Here is a 21,757-nt window from a genome sequence, read left to right as displayed (position 1 = left end):
TAATGTATTTTAAGTTCTAGTTTTTGGTTCAGTGAGGACGGAGACACGCCACCACCCCACATTTTGGCCACCAAAATCCAGGGAGGGGTTAGTTGTTGGACTGCTTTAATTCCCTTTGCGCTCCTGCACAAAGCAGCTGAAAAAAAAAAAAAAAGTGAATAACTCCTTTTGGTGTTGCCAAACTCCTTTGCCTGGCCTGTATAACCTGGGCATTAAATGTTTATGACTTTCGGCTGGTGGTTATTGGCAAATTATAACCAACATAACAATAAATAAATATAATAAGCCAATCTAAACATTAGTTTATAGTCTACTGTGCCAGGTTCTTTTACTTTTTGACTGGCCATAATGGGTTGCCAGAGTGGACGCATTACATGTTTAGTATCATTTTTGTACACTTGGTAAATAAATAAATAAATAAATAAATAAATGCATGATTTTTTTTTTCCCCTCCAGTTTTCAATTATAAATAAGTTTCATTCAAATGCATCAGGAAAAAGAAAATGGATTTTATTCAACTTTTCGGAATGTATGCTGCTGCCTGACCCAAACCAGGTTGTGCACTAAACTGGGCATAATGCTCAAGTTTAATAATAATTAAAAAAAAAAAAAATTTGCTGCTTACCTTAGCGATGGTGGTCTCGTCCACAGTTTGTGGGCCAATCTCTTTGTTGACGTAGAGCAGGGCGTAGAGGTATCCAGCACGGCCGTACAGCAGCTCATCTGGAATCTCAGAGTCTGGACTAATGACTGAGCGCTGGAGCTGAAGCAGCCTGCAAGATCCCAGAATCAAAGGAACACAGAAGATCATCTTAAACTAATTACACAGATGTAAATACAATTACAGTACAGCGAGTTGGCCTAGTGGTTAGCATGTCCACCTCTCGATCGGGGGTTCTATTTGCGGTCGGGTCATACCGGTACCATCATAAAAATGGTATCTACTGCTGTCTGGCAAGGCACACTGCAATACAGATGCGAGTGGGGAGTCGAACTCTCACGGTTACCAGAGGACCAGCCCCCCTACTGTAACCCTAGCTATGTAATAGGCGAGAGGCCGAGGGCTACGGAAACGGAGATCGGCGCTGTCCTACGCATCACATGGCATGGGAAGGAACTTTGACATACAATTACCAGAGTATCAAATTCCCCTTGAAAAGAGATTATTAGAGATGAAAAAGGACAAAGAAATCATTTCAGTGATATGGCTGGTCTTAAGCAGATGGACTACTCAGCAAGAGGCCATTAAACCTGCCAACATACTTCAGACTGTGCTACAAGCTGAAGGAGGAGAAGAAGAAAGAGGGGTGGGGGGAAGCAGCATGTAATCCTGGAACAGGCGCACAGAGAAATTGATGGCAGTCATATACAGACAGATGACACATTAATGGAAAACAAAGCCTCTGTAATGCTGTGGGAGCCATTTTACCGGCATTATTTGGGCTCACTCGTCTCCTTAGAGGGAACAGCCACTGCAAATCAATAAAGTTCTTCTGACTCGTCAGCTTTGTCCTATGAGGAAACATGTTGGCAGAGGTCTCTTCCAGAGAATCTACCTCACCAGCATGAGGGCTCACTGAGTGATTTGATGAGGATGAAAACAATGTAAATGTAAACCATAAGCATTGGCCATCATCACCAGATCTTAACCCAACTGAACAAATTTTGGAGTGACATCCAAGATGGCACTCTCCACCTGCGGCATCAAAACACCAAATATTTTTTGGAAGAATGGTGTTTATTCCTGTGCCCAGGTGCACTGAAGCAGTTGTGGTGGCTTGTGGCAGTCAACCATTACTTAGCTGCTTTTTGTTGTCGTTTTCTTTAATTTAATACCTGTGTATGTATATTAGTGAGCAAAATTGAGTTTACATGATATGTAATCAGTCAGTCTCATGCTGACAGCTGCAGAGTTCTCACTGCCAGGGGACTGCACTGAACACAGTAAGCAGTCCTGCTTATTAATCTGCCAACTTCCAGCAAACACACAAATAAATAATTATATGTCAGGCCAAAAACTCTAAAGACTTGTACAGGTCTGCTATTAAAATATTTATGTCTAAAAGGAACAATGGGACATAAACATCTTGACAATCATAAAGAATGCAGATAACCATGAATATGCATGAACAGACAAAACAGTAAAATATTCTCTCCCCCTCTCTCACACACACACACACACACACACACACACACCCTAACCCCACGCTGCTTGACACATTATGCTTGTACCAATATAAAAAGGAATTGCACCCTAACCCTCGACAGTCATTACCAAATCTGGCTCTATGTTTATGTGAAAGGGCTTTTCCTTCTGCAGACGCTTCAGTTTTACCATCATGTTGAATGGCTGTCGAAGGCATCATTCCATTGCCATTATAGTAAGTCGAGCTCTTTTCATAATCAGCTTTAACAGCTCAGGGGTTTGGAAAATTATTGCTGAATAAAAATAATGAATTTGAAAATTGCAATACTGCACTGAAGAAGAAAAGAGCCATTTATCAGAAACTGAAACTGCTAATGTTAACAAAAGAGCCTTCAAGCAGCTTCATCCTCAGAATTAATAGGTAACAGCAATAAAAACACAAAGCTGGAATTCAGCCTATGATTGTCATCTGCAGTAATGTCTTTGTGCTGTGTAGAGATGCTGAAGGATTTGATATTGGATGATAAAATTCTACTTTCAAAGTCAAAAGTATAATGTGAAAGCCTCTAGAGGCGTCATTCAGCCATTCCCCCAGCCATCATATCTATCCATCCAACCATTCACTCGTTCATTAATTCATTTCTCCAACCACTCAACTATTTATCCAGCCAGCCAGCCATTCATCAGTCCATCCACTCATTCATCTTAAGTTATGACTTTATCTGGGTCAGTGTTGTGGTGGATCTCAGGAACACTGGGTGTAAGGCAGGAACCAACCCTGGATGGGATTCCAGTCTACCATACACACAGGAAGTCTAGGGGCAATTTAGTGTCAATACACCTACTGGCAAGTTTTTGGGAGGCAGGAAGTAACCAGGGAACCCAGAATAAATCCACATGGACACAGGGAGTACGTAAAAAACTCCACTGATAGAAACCCAAACTCCAGAACAAACCAGTGACGCTGAAGCAGTGAGGAGGTAATGCTACCCTCTGTATCACTGTCCCACCATGTTTTCCATTCCCCTCCCCCCCCCCCATCTGATTCTGTAATGGTTCTGCTCTCAATCTTGTGGACTTCAACAAGCACCAGACCATGCACCAGTTCATGATCCTTGTCAGTAGAAACTGGACATAAAACCTCCCAGTTCTCTGCAGCTACAAGGTCTGGGTTTAGAGCTCCTGTTTAAACTATAACTCTCCAAAGCAGGAACACTTTTGTGTAAGACAGCGACTAAGAAAAAAGCTAAGAGAACATAGTTTGGGGGAAAAAAAGACAAAAAGAGGCACAGAGGAGAAAAATGACATTGGTATCGTACTTGGTAATGCAATCCTTCGAGTCAGCCTGGTTCTTTAGTCGATGGTGGACGACAGCAGCAACAGCCAGCGGTCCAGCGTCGCCACACAGAAAAGTGACTTTCCGGCCGTTCAGGTTGCGCAGTGCACGCTTAACATAATCCAGAGAGCGTTGCAGGTGAGAGGAATCACCACTCACACGATGCAGCTGCAGGTACAGCAAAGCAATTCCTACAACACATTAACATCCACTTTAAAATAACACACCACACAATCATTAAAGTACGATCACATAACTTCCCATCAGCAAAGATCAGTTTAGTTGAATCAAAGGGATACTGAAAATCAAGACTTGCTAGGATGTCAACAGAGGACACTCACCCGTCCAGCCGGTGTAGGTGGAGAAGTCATGAGGGTCTGCAGTCTTTAGTCCCTCTTCCATCTGCTGGAGAAGATCTTTGATCTTATTCTGCACTTTCTTCTGGAAGGCTTCTGTGATCTGTTCATGAGGGAAAGAAAAAGAAAATCAGAAAGCAACATGTGTTTTGTTTCTTGTTTTACAAAACCAGGGCACAAATGAAACCAGCGGAACACCAAGATAAAATTACAATACTTAAACCACAGAGCCGTTGAATTAATTTTCTCCAACAGCAGCTCAGACGGTTCTGGCTGCAAGGCAAATCAGAGTTTTATATTATTTCACTTGTTCTAATATGCAATCATGTCTGTACGAACACCTTACGCAGGGAGCGATACAGCAGATGCTCCACGTAACCTAAACCTAATAAGAAATGCGCTATTATTTAGGGAAACGCCATAATCTTCCTTTAAGCAGACATTCATTTAACATTTATGAAAGGAGTCTACTGCCTGATGCTACTTTATTGCGGTATCATTCTGGAGCAAGGCTATAAGAGAATTCTTGTTGTTCATGAGAGGTTGCTGACAATAAATAAATAAATAAATAAATAAAATGCTGCACAGAGCAGCACGGTGGTGTAGTGGTTAGCGCTGTCGTCTCACATCAGGAAGGTCCGGGTTCAAGCCCCGTGGCCGGCGAGGGCCTTTCTGTGCGGAGTTTGCATGTTCTCCCCGTGTCCGCGTGGGTTTCCTCCGGGTGCTCTGGTTTCCCCCACAGTCCAAAGACATGCAGGTTAGGTTAACTGGTGACTCTAAATTGACCATAGATGTGAACAGTTGTCTATGTGTCAGCCCTGTGATGACCTGGCGACTTGTCCAGGGTGTACCCCGCCTCTCGCCCGCAGTCAGCTGGGATAGGCTCCAGCTTGCCTGCGACCCTGTAGAACAGGATAAAGCGGCTAGAGATAATGAGATGAGATGAAAATGCTGCACAACTTAACCATTTATTACATAAAAAAAAGATCATTACAAACACTGACCCACCGAATTGGATTTAGCAGCTCTCCAGAAAGCAATAAAGGCAATACTCAAAGACTGCATTAATATGAAAGAAGACCCAGCACTGAACTTTGTGGAACCTCACAGTGCACGTCCACAAAACAACAGAATTTGGGAGAAATAGTAGCTTGTTTTTTTTTTTTTTCTTTTAAAGATTATATTATATGGCAGCACGGTGGTATAGTGGTTAGCACTGTCACCTCAGAGCAAGAAGGTCCTGGGTTCAAGCCCAGCGGCCGGCGAGGGCCTTTCTGTGTGGAGTTTGCATGATCTCCCTGTGTCCGCATGGGTTTCCCCCACAGTCCAAAGACATGCAGGTTAGGTTAATTGGTGACTCTAAACTGACCGTAGGTGTGAACGTGAGTGTGAATGGTTGTTTGTCTCTGTGTCAGCCCTGCGATAACCTGGTGACTTGTCCAGGGTGTACCCCGCCTCTCGCCCATAGTCAGCTGGGATAGGCTCCAGCTTGCCTGCGACCCTGCAGAACAGGATAAAGCGGCTACAGATGATGGATGGAGATATAAACCTTCACAATATTGCAACAAGACAAAGCAACATAATACACTATCGTCTCTAGCTTAGCCCTAGACCAATGGTTCTCAAACATGGGATTAAAGATTTGCATGAACAGTTATTTATAAGGCAGTTCTAGACATATAAACATGACTTACAGAATGTTAAAATAATTCAAACTGCCATTATTATTAAAATTTGTGGTTAGAACGCCCCCATTTTCATCACCTTGCCTGACATGCTCTCATATTCCCCCGAATCAAAGTTGTCCTTAAACCAGACACAGTATGAAGAACATTTAGAAACACAAACAAACAAACAAACCACTGCCCTGTATGCTCATAATCTAAACAGCACATGGGCGATATTTCAGACTGCAGCACCACTGTTCTGCTGTTAATTAAAATATTATATGGAAATGAGTGTTTTACCACTTGTATTTTTTCATATGAGCTACATCCAGGATAGGCAGAACCAAAACCATGACAAATCTCTCTGTCGCTCATGGGGAAAATCAAGGAATTGTTTTGATAAATTTGAGTACTTTTTCTAAGTTAATATGCCTATATAATAAAAAGAAAAATCACATGTTGGCTTGAAGATATGAAATTTATCTTCTCGTGTTGAAAAACTTGTATTTTTCATACGAAATACATCGTGGATCTGAGGGACATTTTCTGATATATTTCACTCTGATAATATCCCTCCCAGTGTTTTACCACTGATTAGACGTGTGTTGTCAAAATGGCGAACTGGTTAAAAAATTAAAATTTTCATTAACTTGCGCATTTTTGTGGATGTGTCCATATAACAGAAAGAACATTACATACGGTGGCACGAAAATATGAGGTTTACCTTCTCATGTTGAAAACATTTTTACTTGTTCGCTCACTTGTGAATATATATTCACCACTCGAAGATAAACTTCACATCTGCGCAACTGTTTAAAAAAAAAAAATTATATACTCTCTCTCTCTCTCTCTCACACAGCACAAAATTTTGAGCCTGTAAAATGGAGTCACTGACCACAAGTTGAGAACCCCTGTCTTAGATCTATGCTGCAACTCTGACACCACATACTCAGTCAATATTTTCCTGAAAAGGTCATTATACCGTAATTTAATACACTGCAATTGATTGAGGCATTTCTACTAAATTATCTTTAAAAAAAATGAATAACAAAACACACATCAAGAGAAAAAGCCTGACATCTTTGTCAGTCCTATAGCACGACGTGTTCCTGGCCGACAGTGGTGCTGGCTGCTGACTCAGACACAAAGAAAGCCTTCAGTTGCAGAGAAAGAACAGCTCAGAGACTTTTGATCATAATCACAGAGGGATGTTCAGAGCTAGTGCAGCACTAACCATCAGCTCTCCTCACGCACATGGCAGGCCATAAGTTATTAGAACCAGTTGGCAGGTTCAGTATAGCGGTGAACAGAGTCTGCTGGCAGTTCATTTGCAGCAGTGCTGTCTGTGAGATGAATGCTAATAAAAAAAAATAAAAAAAAAGCAGAGACTTTTCAGTTCAGACCTGCAGCACCATAGCAGCCTGCTGTCTGAGACTGAAAAGTACAAGTACCCGACTTCCCAATAAAGGAATAAAAAAGGTATGACTTAACCTGTAACATTTTTTAAAAGGAGAAATAACCACTCCAGAACGTGCCGTGATTGGAAATTCGTCAACTTCAAGGTGGCAACAGTAAGGCCGCTTCACATCAAGCCACATTACACCACCTTGTCTTCAATTATTTTCCTCGAACTGAAAGACCTAAAGTGTGGGGCTTCTTTTTAAACTTCGTTATAGGCATGAGACAAAATATCATTGTCTTGAAGCCCAATACAAAATACGAGAGACATATTTCTGCTCGTATCATGCATCAATACTTCCGTTTAGTATTCATTATGAGCTTCACCTCTTCTTCATACAGAGCATGAAGATTGCGAGTGGGAACCTAACTGCCTCGACGCACGCTGATGCAACAGTCCAAAAGGTTAATCTAATCAGAATGAAGTGCTATAGCACGTGTTGACAAGGCCTGAAGCCTCATTTCACTTAGCCTGCATGAACATGGAAAAAATAATACAGAAATGACCCATGGTGCACTACTGCTCGACATTTTCACACTGTCTGGGTCACAGCAGGTCTGTAGCATAACTACTTACCATAAAGCACCATATATACTTACACTCCATTTTCTACAGTGGCTGGCTTGACCACAGTCTGGAACATGGGTTAAAATCAATGCCTGCGTTCTGCGTTTGATGCAAGGCATGCTCGCGTCTAAAATTATTTCAAAGCACTTCGTTTGTTGTGCTGGCAGTTGCACAACCAGAAATTAATTTCGGAGGGATGAGGAAATATACAAAATACACTCATTAGGGGGCGTCGTCGCTCAGGTGGATAAGCGCCATACCATAAATCCGGGGACCCGGGTTCGATTCTGGCCCAAGGTCATTTCCCGATCCCTCCCCGTCTCTCCCTCCCGCTCATTTCCTGTCTCTACACTGTCCTATCCAATAAAGGTGCAAAAAGCCCAAAAAAATATCTTTTAATTAAAAAAAAAAAACTCAAACCAATTTCTCTTTCATCTGTGCCATTAAGTCAGACATTTGTGGTGGATGTCAAACAGCAGCTGGAGCAACGATGACACAGATTTGCTATTTAAATGCACAATCTACCATCAAACAATCTTTCTATATTAATAATATTGCCATGAAATACATTTAGGACAATGAAAAGGATTAAAACATCCTAATAACATACCTGCCAACCTTGAAAAAATTTTATGAGTACAATTTCATGAGTACCCCCGCCCCCCCTCGTGTCAACCTCACCCCAACCCGGCGCGCATGCGCCCCCACAGACCACAACCAGCAGACCAAAAACACACTTTCAATCCAGTTTTATTGATTGACCTTGGGAACATAGTCCAGTTTTGTAAAACATTCCTATTGATAGACTTTGGGAAACTGTTATTGATGGCTCTTGGGAACTTCCTTCCGTTTTGAAAAGCACAACAAACATTAAATGCATGTGCAAATGAAATGAAATTAAACCAGAGCCACTCTTTCAAGATAAATAACACATTAAATTAATACAGTATGCAAAAAAGGCACTTTCAACACAAAACATGGTATGCACAAATTTCCCATGCAATAGGTTTAGACTTTTGCATTTTTTAACATGTTGGAAGTATATTGCTGTGGCAGCGGGGGCGTGGTCAAGCGCCGGTCTGTGACAGGAGGGCAGAGCCAGGGAAGGTGAGTGGCAGAATTGCTACATCTGACGGTAATTAACCTGTATTTTGTGTGTTTTCCCAGTAACCGCTCCCTATTTAAGGAGGCAGAGGGAGAGCAGAGGGAGCGCAACCCGGGACCAGAACACAGTGTGTGTGTGTTACGCCGCATACTAGAAACCGGCGATTTAACTGAAAAGTTGAGAAATAAAAGCCTTCTCGGTATCTAAAGCGTTGTCCTGCTGTCCTCTGTGCTCCACCCACACTCCGTAAGCGCTACAGTGGTGCCGAAACCCGGGAAACGTGGAGCACCAACCTTGCAGCCCCATGGAATCCTCCCCGTTCGCGGACTTGGTCCACGCCCTCGCCACGGCTCAGCAGAGCCAGCACCAGGCACTCGTCACGCTCCGAAAGGAGCAGGAGCGACGCTTCGAAGCCCTGGCCCAGCAGGAAGATCGTGAGGCGTTCCGGCATCTCCTCGCGTCGGCGGGGTCCACCAGCGCCCCGGCCGCGGGCCCGTCTCCCCTCACCATGACCAAGATGGGCCCGCAGGACGACCCCGAGGCGTTTATCACCTTGTTCGAGCAGGTCGCCGAAGCCTCGGGTTGGCCGATGGAGCAGCGCGCCTCCTTCCCCTCCTGACGGGAGAGGCGCAGCTGGCCGCACTACAGCTCCCCGCCGACCGGCCTACGCGGACCTTCGCCGGGCCTACGCGGACCTTAGCCGGGCCTACACGGACCTTCGCCGGGCCTACACGGACCTTCGCCGGGCCGTCCTCCAGCGCGTGGGGCGCACGCCCGAACAACAGCGCCAGCGCTTCCGCGCGCTGCGGCTAGAGGAAGTCGGCCGGCCGTTCGCGTTCGGCCAGCAGCTCCGGGACGCCTGCTGGCGGTGGCTGAGGGCCAACGATCGCGACGCCGAGGGAATCATCGATCAGGTGGTGCTGGAGCAATTCATCGCCCGCTTACCAGCCGGAACTGCGGAGTGGGTCCAGTGCCACCGCCCGGCGTCGCTGGATCAGGCCGTAGGACTGGCGGAGGATCATTTGGCGGCTGTTCCGGCGGCAGGACGGCCGACGACGTCATCTCTTCTCTCCTCTTCTCTCTCTCTTCCTCCCCCCCTTCTGTGTCCCGTCCTCGCCCCATTCCCCCACCACGGAGGCGGGGGCTGGCTCCACCCCAGCCGTGGTGCCCTCCCGTTTCTCCCTTCTGTGTCTGTCTCTCCCCCCCCTCAGGTGAGTGAGCCCCAGAGCACAGCTGCAGAGGGAAGGCCCGGGCCGGTTTGCTGGCACTGCGGTGAACCGGGCCACCTGCAGCAACAGTGCGTAGCAATGGAGGTGGGCGGGGTGGTGCGGATCCCCGACGCGCCAGAAGCTGCCCTCGATCGGGCCGGAGCGTATCGCATACCGGTGAGTGTACAAGGGGCTACATATCAGGCGTTGGTGGATTCGGGTTGCAATCAGACCTCGATCCGCCAAAGCCTGGTGCAAGACAAGGCATTGGGGGGAGCACAGGGGGTGAAGGTGTTGTGTGTGCACGGGGATGTTCACAGATACCCTTTGGTGTCGGTCCACATATATTTCAGAGGGGAAAAAATCTATAGTGAAGGCAGCGGTTAATCCTCGCCTTACCCACTCTTTAATTTTGGGGACTGATTGGCCGGGATTTCAGGGTTTGATGATGCGCCTAGTAAAGAGTGGGTCCTGCCGTTTGACAGGGGGAGGTCCCGGTGTCGCTTTGGCTGGAGCTGCGGTTGCAGAGCCGTCTACGTCATCTCCGCGACAGAGCGAGGAGCCGCCGGCTCCTCCTCTTTCTGTTGGGGAATCCCTCACGGATTTCCCACTAGAACAATCGCGAGACGAGACTCTGCGACACGCGTTTGACCAAGTGAGAGTAATCGATGGTCAAACGCTCCAGCCGAACGCCACCCCGTCCTTCCCCTATTTTTCCATTTTGAAGGATAGATTATACCGAGTGACGCAGGACACTCAGACAAAAGAGCATGTCACACAGTTATTAACTCCAAAGAGCCGCCGGGAATTGGTATTCCCGGCGGCTCACTTTAATCCCATGGCTGGACACCTAGGGCAGGATAAGACACTAGCCCGGATAATGGCCCGATTTTATTGGCCGGGGATTCGCGGCGACGTCCGTAAGTGGTGTACGGCGTGCCGCGAATGCCAGTTAGTAAATCCAGCGGCCATTCCAAAAGCGCCCTTGCGCCCCCTACCATTAATCGAGACCCCGTTCGAAAGAATTGGGATGGATCTCGTCGGGCCATTAGATCGGTCAACACAAGGGTACCGCTTTATATTGGTTCTGGTGGACTATGCAACGTGATACCCGGAAGCGGTGCCTCTTCGCAATATCTCAGCACGCAGTATTGCAGAGGCCCTCTTCCACGTCATCTCCCGGGTTGGAATCCCGAAAAAGATTCTGACTGACCAAGGCACCTCGTTTATGTCACGAACACTGAGCGAACTGTATGGGCTAATGGGTATTAAGCCGATCCGCACCAGCGTTTATCACCCACAAACGGACGGTTTAGTTGAACGGTTCAATCGCACCCTCAAAAATATAATCAAAAAATTCGTAAGTGAGGACGCACGTAACTGGGATAAGTGGCTCGAACCCTTGTTATTTGCAGTGCGAGAGGTCCCCCAAGCCTCCATGGGGTTCTCCCCGTTTGAATTATTATATGGGCGTAAGCCGCGCGGCATCTTAGATGTACTGCGGGAAAATTGGGAGGAGGGACCTTCACAGAGTAAAAACGAAATTCAGTACGTTATGGACCTGCGCGCAAAACTCCACACGCTCACCCACCTAACTCAGGAGAATTTGCGGCAGGCCCAGGAACAGCAAGCCCGCCTGTACAACAAGGGCACGCGCCTTAGAGAGTTCACTCCGGGAGATAAGGTACTCGTCCTGTTGCCCACGTCGAGCTCCAAATTAATCGCCAAGTGGCAAGGACCCTTTGAGGTCACACGGCGAGTCGGGGACGTCGACTATGAGGTAAGGCGAACAGACAGGGAGGGGGCACTACAGATCTACCACCTCAATCTGCTTAAACTCTGGAACGAGGAGGTCCCCGTGGCGTTGGTGTCGGTAGTTCCAGAGAAGGCGGAGCTGGGGCCGGAGGTTCAAAAAGGGACATTGGCATCACGTACCTCTCCGGTCCCCTGTGGAGACCACCTCTCCCCGACCCAACTCATGGAGGTCGCCCAGTTGCAGGCTGAGTTTTCGGATGTGTTCTCGCCCCTGCCCGGTCGCACTAACCTCACAGAACACCACATAGAGACGCCCCCGGGGGTAGTAGTGCATAGCCGCCCTTATAGGCTACCTGAACACAAAAAAAAAGGTGGTTCGGGAAGAACTTCAGGCCATGCTCAAAATGGGCATCATCGAGGAGTCCCACAGTGACTGGAGCAGCCCGGTGGTCTTGGTTCCCAAGGCCGACGGGTCGGTCCGGTTCTGTGTGGACTATAGACAAGTCAACGCGGTGTCTAAATTCGACGTGTACCCAATGCCTCGTATTGATGAGCTGCTCGATCGACTAGGCACGGCTCGCTTTTGCTCGACACTGGATTTGACGAAGGGATATTGGCAGATCCCCTTGACTCCATTATCCCGGGAGAAAACGGCCTTTTCCACACCGTTCGGCTTACACCAGTTCGTCACACTTCCGTTTGGGCCGTCCGCTACGTTTCAGCAGCTGATGGACAGGGTCCTCCGGCCCCACGCCACCTATGCAGCCGCTTATCTCGACGATATTATCATTTATAGTACTGACTGGCAGCGGCACCTGCAACACCTGAGGGCCGTCCTTAGGTCGCTGAGGCGGGTGGGTCTCACTGCCAACCCGAAGAAGTGTGCGATTGGGCGGGTGGAAGTACGGTATCTGGGCTTCCACTTGGGCAACGGGCAGGTGCGTCCCCAAATTAATAAGACAGCAGCGATTGCGGCCTGCCTGAGGCCCAAGACCAAAAAGGGGGTGAGACAGTTCCTGGGGCTGGCTGGCTACTATCGTAGGTTTATACCTAATTATTCGGACGTCACCAGCCCGCTGACTGACCTCACTAAAAAGGGGGCGCCAGATCCAGTCCAGTGGACGGAGCAGTGCCAGCGGGCTTTCTCTGAGGTAAAGGCTGCACTGTGTGGGGGGCCACTTTTACACTCCCCTGACTTCTCTCTCCCTTTTATGTTGCAGACGGATGCATCGGACAGAGGGCTGGGGGCCGTTTTGTCCCAGCAGGTGGAGGGGGAGGATCGCCCTGTCCTGTACATCAGTCGGAAGCTGTCGGTGCATGAGGGGCGCTACAGCACGATTGAGAAGGAATGTCTGGCGATCAAGTGGGTGGTCCTCGCCCTCCGTTACTACCTGCTGGGGCGCCCTTTCACCCTCTGTTCGGACCACGCGCCCCTCCAGTGGCTCCACCGCATGAAGGATGCCAACGCGCGGATCACCCGTTGGTATCTGGCCCTCCAACCCTTCAACTTCAAGGTGGTCCACAGGCCGGGAGCGCAGATGGTCGTGGCGGACTTCCTCTCCCGTCGGGGGGGGGGGGGGGGGGGGGCCAGTCGGCTGCGGGGGCGTGGTCAAGCGCCGGTCTGTGACAGGAGGGCGGAGCCAGGGAAGGTGAGTGGCAGAATCGCTACACCTGATGGTAATTAACCTGTGTTTTGTGTGTTTTCCCAGTAACCGCTCCCTATTTAAGGAGGCAGAGGGAGAGCAGAGGGAGCGCAACCCAGGACCAGAACACAGTGTGTGTGTGTGTGTGTGTGTGTGTGTGTGTGTTACGCCGCATACTAGAAACTGGCGATTTAACTGAAAAGTTGAGAAATAAAAGCCTTCTCGTTATCTAAAGCGTTGTCCTGCCGTCCTCTGTGCTCCACCCACACTCCATAAGCGCTACAATTGCATTATACAGTAAAAATATTGCATTATACAGTACACTGCAGTATACTTTGTAGTATGCCTTTTTCATGTGCAAACTATTGCATTTGCATTCGAAATATTGCATTTACTGCAGTAATACTGTATTAAAAAAAAAAAAAAAAAAGCATTTGATACTGCAGTACCACGCAGGTTTTTTCATAAGAGGGATGACCAATTTTCGACTTCACATCATCTGCAAACATTCTAGGCTACCATGGACAGAAGTTACCGACCGCCCTTAAGATATACAACACGCTACGTTTTGTTGAGCACATCAATAAAGTGGTACTTATCATAGTGATTCAATGAGAGCGCGAGAGGAATTGTAATCAGGTTTCGTTGGTTACCGCATCGAATATGCAACCTCGAGTGACGGCTTCGAAGTTAAATGAAGAACTAGCCTGTACTGTTGGTGTTGTAAATGCACAAAATAACGGCTAGGAAGCTCAAGTACACGTGAAACACAACCGTTTCTGTTACAAATATAAAAACGACGTCTCTAACCGACGTTTCAATCCCCGACTCGCTCTAGCCACCTGGCTGCACCGCTGCACTCAAGTCAGAGACGTGAAGGAGGAAGAGGAGGGGGTGAAGAGGGCGGAGCCACACGCTCTGGAAGAGGGGCGGGGGGGATTGGGCAAAAGCGTTCCATTCTGGCTTTGAGTTTTCTCACAGATCAGCGGGATCAACTTCAGCGAGAACTTGACTGAAATGCGAGTTCGGACGATATGCGTACTTTTTAATGTGAAAACGTACAGTCGTACAATGAGGTAAAAATTCGTAACAGCTACGCAAGATGCATACAGGTTGGCAGGTATGTAATAAACAGAGGGAATAAATCCTTACCTACTTTTCTTACAATACAAATGTACTGATATTGCAGTGGTTTGATTTGTCATTTGTTACAAAAAAATTTTTTTAATAAATTTAATATTGTGTGTCAATATTGGATCATAAAGCCTACATCATGCCTAATTATTCTTTTCATCAATGGCTAGTGTGCTAGTTTTGTATACCCACATATTAAAATCCTACCCACAGAGTCATAAAAGTCAGGAAAATTAATCAGTATACTGGAAGGAGGGGAAAAAAAAAAAAAAAGACAAGACCTGGCTAACCGGAACTCTTTCAGCAGCCGAGCCAACTCCGTTTCTCGTGATTTGGCAGCAGACATTTGCAGAGGCGTGCTGGCAGTGTGCTTTATTAAGATTAACTTGTGTCCTGTTCACTGGGGATGTGAAATATGATCCTTACCCGAATTCCTGGGTGCAGATCTCACTTCAATTTTTATACAGTATTTTTGCCTTCAACAAAAACAGGAGCAAGTTTTTATCCAATATGCTAGACACCGAAAATATTCAATTTTGCTTGACACGTTTAAACACTGTAATAGTAGACTGAAAAAGACAGAACAGCAGCACTTGCAAAATGCTTTGCAGTGGTCACATGCAATAAGCGTATTTCATTGGACAACTCAACTTGTTTGTTGAGGTTTGTGTTTGACTACGACTCAATAGATGGGGATTCCAGCTGCATTTCATGGAAGGATTTTCATTTAGCTGAGGATTACTATAAGGCTACAAATGTTAAGCATACAGTGGTGCTTGAAAGTTTGTGAACCCTTTAGAATTTTCTATATTTCTGCATAAATATGACCGAAAAAATAATCAGATTTTCACACAAGTCCTAAAAGTAGATAAAGAGAACCCAGTTAAACAAATGAGACAAAATTATAATAATACTTGGTCATTTATTTATTGAAGAAAATGATCCAATATTACATATCTGAGTGGCAAAAGTATGTGAACCTTTGCTTTCAGTATCTGGTGTAACCTCCTTGTGCAGCAATAACTGCAACTAAACGTTTCCGGTAACTGTTGATCAGTCCTGCACACCGGCTTGGAGGAATTTTAGCCCATTCCTCCGTACAGAACAGCTTCAATGTTGGGATGTTGGTGGGTTTCCTCACATGAACTGCTCGCTTCAGGTCCTTCCACAACATTTCGTTTGGATTAAGGTCAGGACTTTGACTTGGCCATTCCAAAACATTAACTTTATTCTTCTTTAACCATTCTTTGGTAGAACGACTTCTGTGCTTAGGGTCGTTGTCTTGCTGCATGACCCACCTTCTCTTGAGATTCAGTTCATGGACAGATGTCCTGACGTTTTCCTTTAGAATTTGCTGGTATAATTCAGAATTCATTGTTCCATCAATGATGGCAAGCTGTCCTTGCCCAGATGCAGCAAAACAGGCCCAAACCATGATACTACCACCACCATGTTTCACAGATGGGATAAGGTTCTTATGCTGGAATGCAGTCTTTTCCTTTCTCCAAACATAACACTTCTCATTTAAACCAGAAAGTTCTATTTAGGGCTCATCTGTCCACAAAACATTTTTCCAATAGCCTTCTGGCTTGTCCACATGATCTTTAGCAAACTGCAGATGAGCAGCAATGTTCTTTTTGGAGAGCAGTGGCTTTCCCCTTGCAATCCTGCCATGCACACAATTGTTGTTCAGTGTTCTCCTGATGGTGGACTCATGAACATTAACATTAGCCAATGTGAGCGAGGCCTTCAGTTGCTTAGGCTACATCCACACGACAACGGCAACGAGATGTTATTTAAAAAAATATCGCGTCCAAATGGGCAACGATCAGTAAAATATCAGGTCCATATGGCAACGCAACGCTTGCTGAAAACGATGCAATACACATGCCCTCTAGGGGCGCTGTAAGACGGTCCCTTCGGAGACACCAGAACAATAGAAGTAGTAAGGACGCATGCACATAAACTATTATGCGTGAGACTTCATATTAGCCACAAAGTCAGAAAAATCTGTTCGTAAAATTACATTATAATGACCAAATACAATGAAAAGTATTTTTCCAGTCTCACCTGTGAAAGGTAATCCCATGTGATCTCGTTTGGACGGTAAACCTGTTGGTACAGTTCAACGCAGCACAGGAATGAGGCATCTTTATTCTCCGCTTTGACCTATCCAATATGGCGGCGAGGATGACGTATGATTCTACGCGGAAGGCGGCGTCTTTAAATGGTCCGGAATAAATTGAATGCTACACGTTGATGGATTAATTTGTTGTTCTATGCCCTTTTTGAGGAATGTATTGTAGGACTTAAACCAACATCTAAAGAGGTGAGATCGCTCCTTTTTTTCCCTGTTTTTGCTGGCGGGATTGACTCTGCCCTAAGGGATATTTTCTCTCTCTCTCTCTCTCTCTCACACACTTTGCACCATTACACAAATATTCACAGTGAAAATATTTTGTAAGCGCGTTTCATGAACCAAGTTATAGGATTTGTTGACAACTCGCATCGAATTCGTTACACTTCTACCCGGCGTGAAGCACTGACAGTCATGTGGTTGTGACGTCATCGTAAACAAATCCGTTCTACTCATCCAGACGACTTCGCAACGGCAACGTTGCCAAATCTTTCCACTCTGGAACCTGTTCTCAAAAGATTGCGTTTTGGGGCACCCAAAACGCCGGTGCCGTGTGGATGCCAGGCCGAAACGATAAACAATTGTATCGGATTCACCTAAATCCGTTGCCGTGTGGACAGGGCCTTAGAAGTTATCCTGGGGTCCTTTGTGACCTCGCCAACTATTACATGTCTTGCTCTTGGAATGATCTTTGTTGGTCAACCACTCCTGGGGAGGGTAACAATGGTCTTGAATTTCCTCCATTTGTACACAATCTGTCTGACTGTGGATTGGTGGAATCCAAATTCTTTAGGAGATGGTTTTGTAACCTTTTCCAGCCTGATGAACATCAACAACACTTTTTCTGAGGTCCTCAGAAATCTCCTTTGTTTGTGCCATGATACACTCCCACAAACATGTGTTGTGAATATCAGACTTTGATAGATCCCTGTTCTTTAAATAAAACAGGGTGCCCACTCACACCTGATTGTCATCCCATTGATTGAAAACACCTGACGCTACTTTCACCTTCAAATTAACTGCTAATCCTAGAGGTTCACATACTTTTGCCACTCACAGATATGTAATATTTAATCATTTTCCTCAATAAATAAATGGCCAAGTATAATATTTTTGTCTCATTTGTTTAACTGGGTTCTCTTTATCTACTTTTAGGACTTGTGTGAAAATCTGATGTTTTAGGTCATATTTATGCAGAAATATAGAAAATTCTAAGGGGTTCACAAATTTTCAAGCACCACTGTAAACTAAGTAAATAAATAAATTAATTCATTCATGCATTTATTGTGTTTGCCATGAACCATCCTTGTTTTCACTTATGAGGACTCAGCTTCATGTGTATCATGTGATGTGTTCATCTTCATGGCATCATGTACAGCAGACTGGACTGGAACCCAGTGATGGCAAATCCCATCCCGAGAGGCCACTACCAGCCTCAATAGTGTCTGGTCAGAACGTCTCTGATTGCTATATTAATTGTACACAGATTGATTTTAGGTGCAATGATTCCCTTGCGCAGGCTTCATGATGAGCGTTAAGCTGCAGAGCGAACACCACCATACAGAAGGTAAAAGACTGAGCAGACAATTCCACACCACAACACACTGACAGAAAAACAAACCATGAAAAGTGAACAGATGGCAAGTGGGTTCAACTCATGAGAGACTAACGCAAACATGTGCATTATATACATCTAATTTTGCCTACATAAGTGTGAGGGCAAAAACCTAGAGTACTAAATCAGATATACAGTGCCTTGAAAAAGTATTCATACCCCTTGAACTTTTTCACATTTTTCCACCTTACAACCACGAACTTAAAAAAGTTTTTTATTGAGATTTTATGTGACGGGCCAACACAGAGTAGCACATAATTGTGAAGTGAAACGAAAATGATAAATGGTCTTCAAAATTTTAAACAAATAAAAATCTGAAAATGTGGTGTGCATTAGTATTCAGCCCCCCTGCGTCAATACTTTGTAGAGACACCTTTTACTGCAATTACAGCTGCAAGTCTTTTGTGGTATGTCTTTACCAGCTTTGCACATCTAGGACACTGAAATTTTTGCCCATTCTTCTTTGCAAAAATAGTTCAAGCTCAGCCAGATTGGATGAAGAGCGTCTGTGAACAGCAATTTTCAAGTCTTGCCACAGATGCTCAATGGGATTTAGGTCTGGACTTTGACTGGGCCATTCTAACACATGAATATTCTTTGATCTAAACCATTCCATTGTAGCTCTGGCTGTATGTTTAGGGTCATTGTCTTGCTGGAAGGTGAATCTCCTTCCCAGTCTCATCTTTTGCAGCCTCCAACAGGTTTTCTTCCAGGATTGCCCTGTATTTAGCTCCATCCCTCTTCCCATCAACTCTGACCAGCTTCCCTGTCCCTGCTGAAGAAAAGCATCCCCATAGTATGATGCTGCCACCACCATGTTTCACAGTGGGGATGGTGTGTGCAGGGTGATGAGCAGTGTTAGTTTTCCGCCACACATAGCGCTTTGCATTTAGGCCAAAAAGTTCAACTTTGGTCTCATCTGACCAAAGCACCTTCTTCCACATGTTTGCTGTGTCCCCTACATGGCTTCTGGCAAACTGCAAACGGGACTTCTTATGCCTGTCTTTCAACAATTTGCTTTCTTCTTGTCACTCTTCCAAAAAGGCCAGATTTGTGGAGTGTACGACTGATAGTTGTCCTGTGCACAGATTCTCCCACCTGAGCTGTGGATTTCTGCAGCTTCTCCAGAGTGATCATGGGCTTCTTGGCTGCTTCTCTGACCAGTGCTCTCCTTGCTCGCTCTGTCAGTTTAGGTGGATGGCCATGTCTTGGTAGGTTTGCAGTTGTGCCATACTTTTTCCATTTTTGAATGATGGATTGAACAGTGCTTCTTGAGATGTTCAGAGCTTGGGATATTTTTTTTATAACCTAACCCTGCTTTAAACTTCTCCAGAACTTTATCCCTGACCTGTCTGGTGAGTTCTTTGGTCTTCATGATGCTGTTTGTTCTTCAGTGTTCTCTAACAAACCACTGAGGCCTTCACAGGACAAGTGTAATTTATGCTGAGAGTAAATTACACACAGTAGGACTCTATTAACTAATTAGATGACTTCTGAAGGCAATTGATTGCACTGGATTGTATTTAGAGGTATCAGAGTACAGGGGGCTGAATACTAATGCACACCACATTTTTCAGATTTTTATTTGTTTAAAATTTTGAAGACCATTTATTATTTTAGTTTCACTTCACAATTATGTGCTACTCTGTGTTGGTCTATCACATAAAATCTCAATAAAAAAAACTTTTAAGTTCGTGGTTGTAAGGTGGAAAAATGTGAAAAAGTTCAAGGGGTATGAATACTTTTTCAAGGCACTGTATATACACATCACTGCTTGAATCCTTGGGACAGAAACACCCAGTAGTAGCAGAAACAAAATTGCAGGTTCTGCATTCTACCCTTTTTGGTCCTGATCATGACAAGCAGTCATTCAACCTCCAGAGGAAATAAGGTTCGTGATGAAGGACTTTGTTAATTTCATCATCATGGTTTGTCTCAGGAACAGTTTTTGTTTTAGGGAAACAAAAAAAACAAGTTTTAGCATCGAGGTCTGAACACTCATGACAGATATAGAGGCGATCCAAGCACAAATATTAACTGACAAGACAAGAACATTCAGGATCGAGTAAGACTTGTATTGTGAATACAGTGATGGAACAAATTTAAAAAGTATAGCAGGTGAATGGGAAGCTGTAATGCTTAGTTGATGTAGCCAATTAGGTCAATTTAAAAAAAAAAACCTATAGACCTGGATTTTTAGATTTGATTCTTAACCAACAACAAAAACACGTTATAATGCAATGTCTTTTCTGGGGTATAATGTAATACGATGTGAACCGGTTGGTCTCTGTGCACAAGACTGTGTTCAGGCCAAACAATGTTAAAGTAGTTTAATGTCCATTCTTTAAAACCGACCAAATTATTTTATTTGCTTACATAAAGCCGAATGAAGCTGTCACACTGAAAGACAAACTCTTTCCATGGAAGAAATCACATATTGGAGATAGAATTTTGAATAATGGTGGATACAAAGGAGGAAAAGAACAACACTTAAAAACACTGAGTTTCACTAAAAAAAAAAAAAAAAAAAAAAACACCCAGTAAAAGCACAGTACAGTATGTGCTAACAGCAGTCCAATGATGCACTAACATTCAAAACAAAAAGCACAAAAAAAAGAAAAAAAAACCACAGGAAATACCTGATGTCATAGTATCATTACGTTTCAAGAAAGTTTTATTTTATTTTTTGTAAGGAGAAGCTTGATTATACATGTTTAATTTATTAGTTAAACCTCATTAAACCTGTTTAATTTTGGCTTGTTAAAATTAATAATGAGGCAACACTTATGTTAATAAATACAGTTTGACTAAAGCAGTAGAGATAAAGACCCATGTAAATCCACAAATCTGTTTCTTGTATTTTTTGCTTACAGGCTGTTTCATAACCATGGTTGTCTTTTTGAATAACGCCAACTAACGCCTGCAACTTGGTCTAGTGTGTATGATAAAGCTATCAATCTAATATATATATATATATATATATATATATATATATATATATATATATATATATATATATATATATATCTCATTTCACACACACAAAGTTTCTTATAATTTACTCGATAGTGAAACACCAGCCATAATGTCAGCAGTAATGTCTCTTACAAATTCTAATAAATGTGTTTCTTTGAATCAAATGCAGGCTCCATTTTGAACTTGTGGTCATTTCATTTAATTACATTCATTTAATATACGTTCATTCACAATAGAAAAATATTTAAGTGGAAGTTACTTTTTTTTTTTGTAAACTAAGTGCCTCCGACAGAATCTTTTGTCCATCAAAAACATTCTCTCCAGAAAACCCACCATATGATGAGGTTGCAAATTTTCTTAAGAAAATATTTCTTTTGAAGCAGAATAGTGTTATTGCATGGTTTAAAAAAAAAATTAAAACGCACCCACAGAGGACTTGAAACAGATGTGACACACATTTACAGCAGAGCTTCACAAGTGGTTGAAATGAGAGTCTGTCAAAAAGGGTCCTCTCTGGAAAACCACAAGGACAGTCACCATTTCAGTTACCACCATGTGCAAAGATTGATGCACGGTACTTGAACATTTGTCCTTAAAGGATATACACAGAACCTTTATTTTTAAATACATTTCTGAGTGGATAGTATCTCCAT

The 21,757-nt window shown here is 44.4% G+C and overlaps 1 protein-coding gene across 2 annotated transcripts in view; it reads right to left on the bottom strand.

The window, feature by feature from the left end:
• lancl2 (LanC lantibiotic synthetase component C-like 2 (bacterial)) overlaps window positions 1-21,757 on the bottom strand; it is a 90,160-nt gene that overhangs the window by 40,050 nt on the left and 28,353 nt on the right. For both annotated transcript variants that reach the window (XM_060922462.1, XM_060922461.1), the window contains 3 exons: window positions 3,824-3,941; window positions 3,466-3,673; window positions 626-773 (listed from right to left, as the gene is read on the bottom strand). In XM_060922462.1, the coding sequence (XP_060778445.1) occupies window positions 626-773; window positions 3,466-3,673; window positions 3,824-3,941 (474 nt within the window). The remainder of the gene's footprint in view (window positions 1-625; window positions 774-3,465; window positions 3,674-3,823; window positions 3,942-21,757) is intronic.

The sequence above is a fragment of the Neoarius graeffei genome, chromosome 5 (genome assembly GCF_027579695.1).
Source record: "Neoarius graeffei isolate fNeoGra1 chromosome 5, fNeoGra1.pri, whole genome shotgun sequence".
Classification (NCBI taxonomy): Eukaryota; Metazoa; Chordata; class Actinopteri; order Siluriformes; family Ariidae; genus Neoarius; species Neoarius graeffei.
This window is presented reverse-complemented; position numbering and strand designations above follow the sequence as displayed.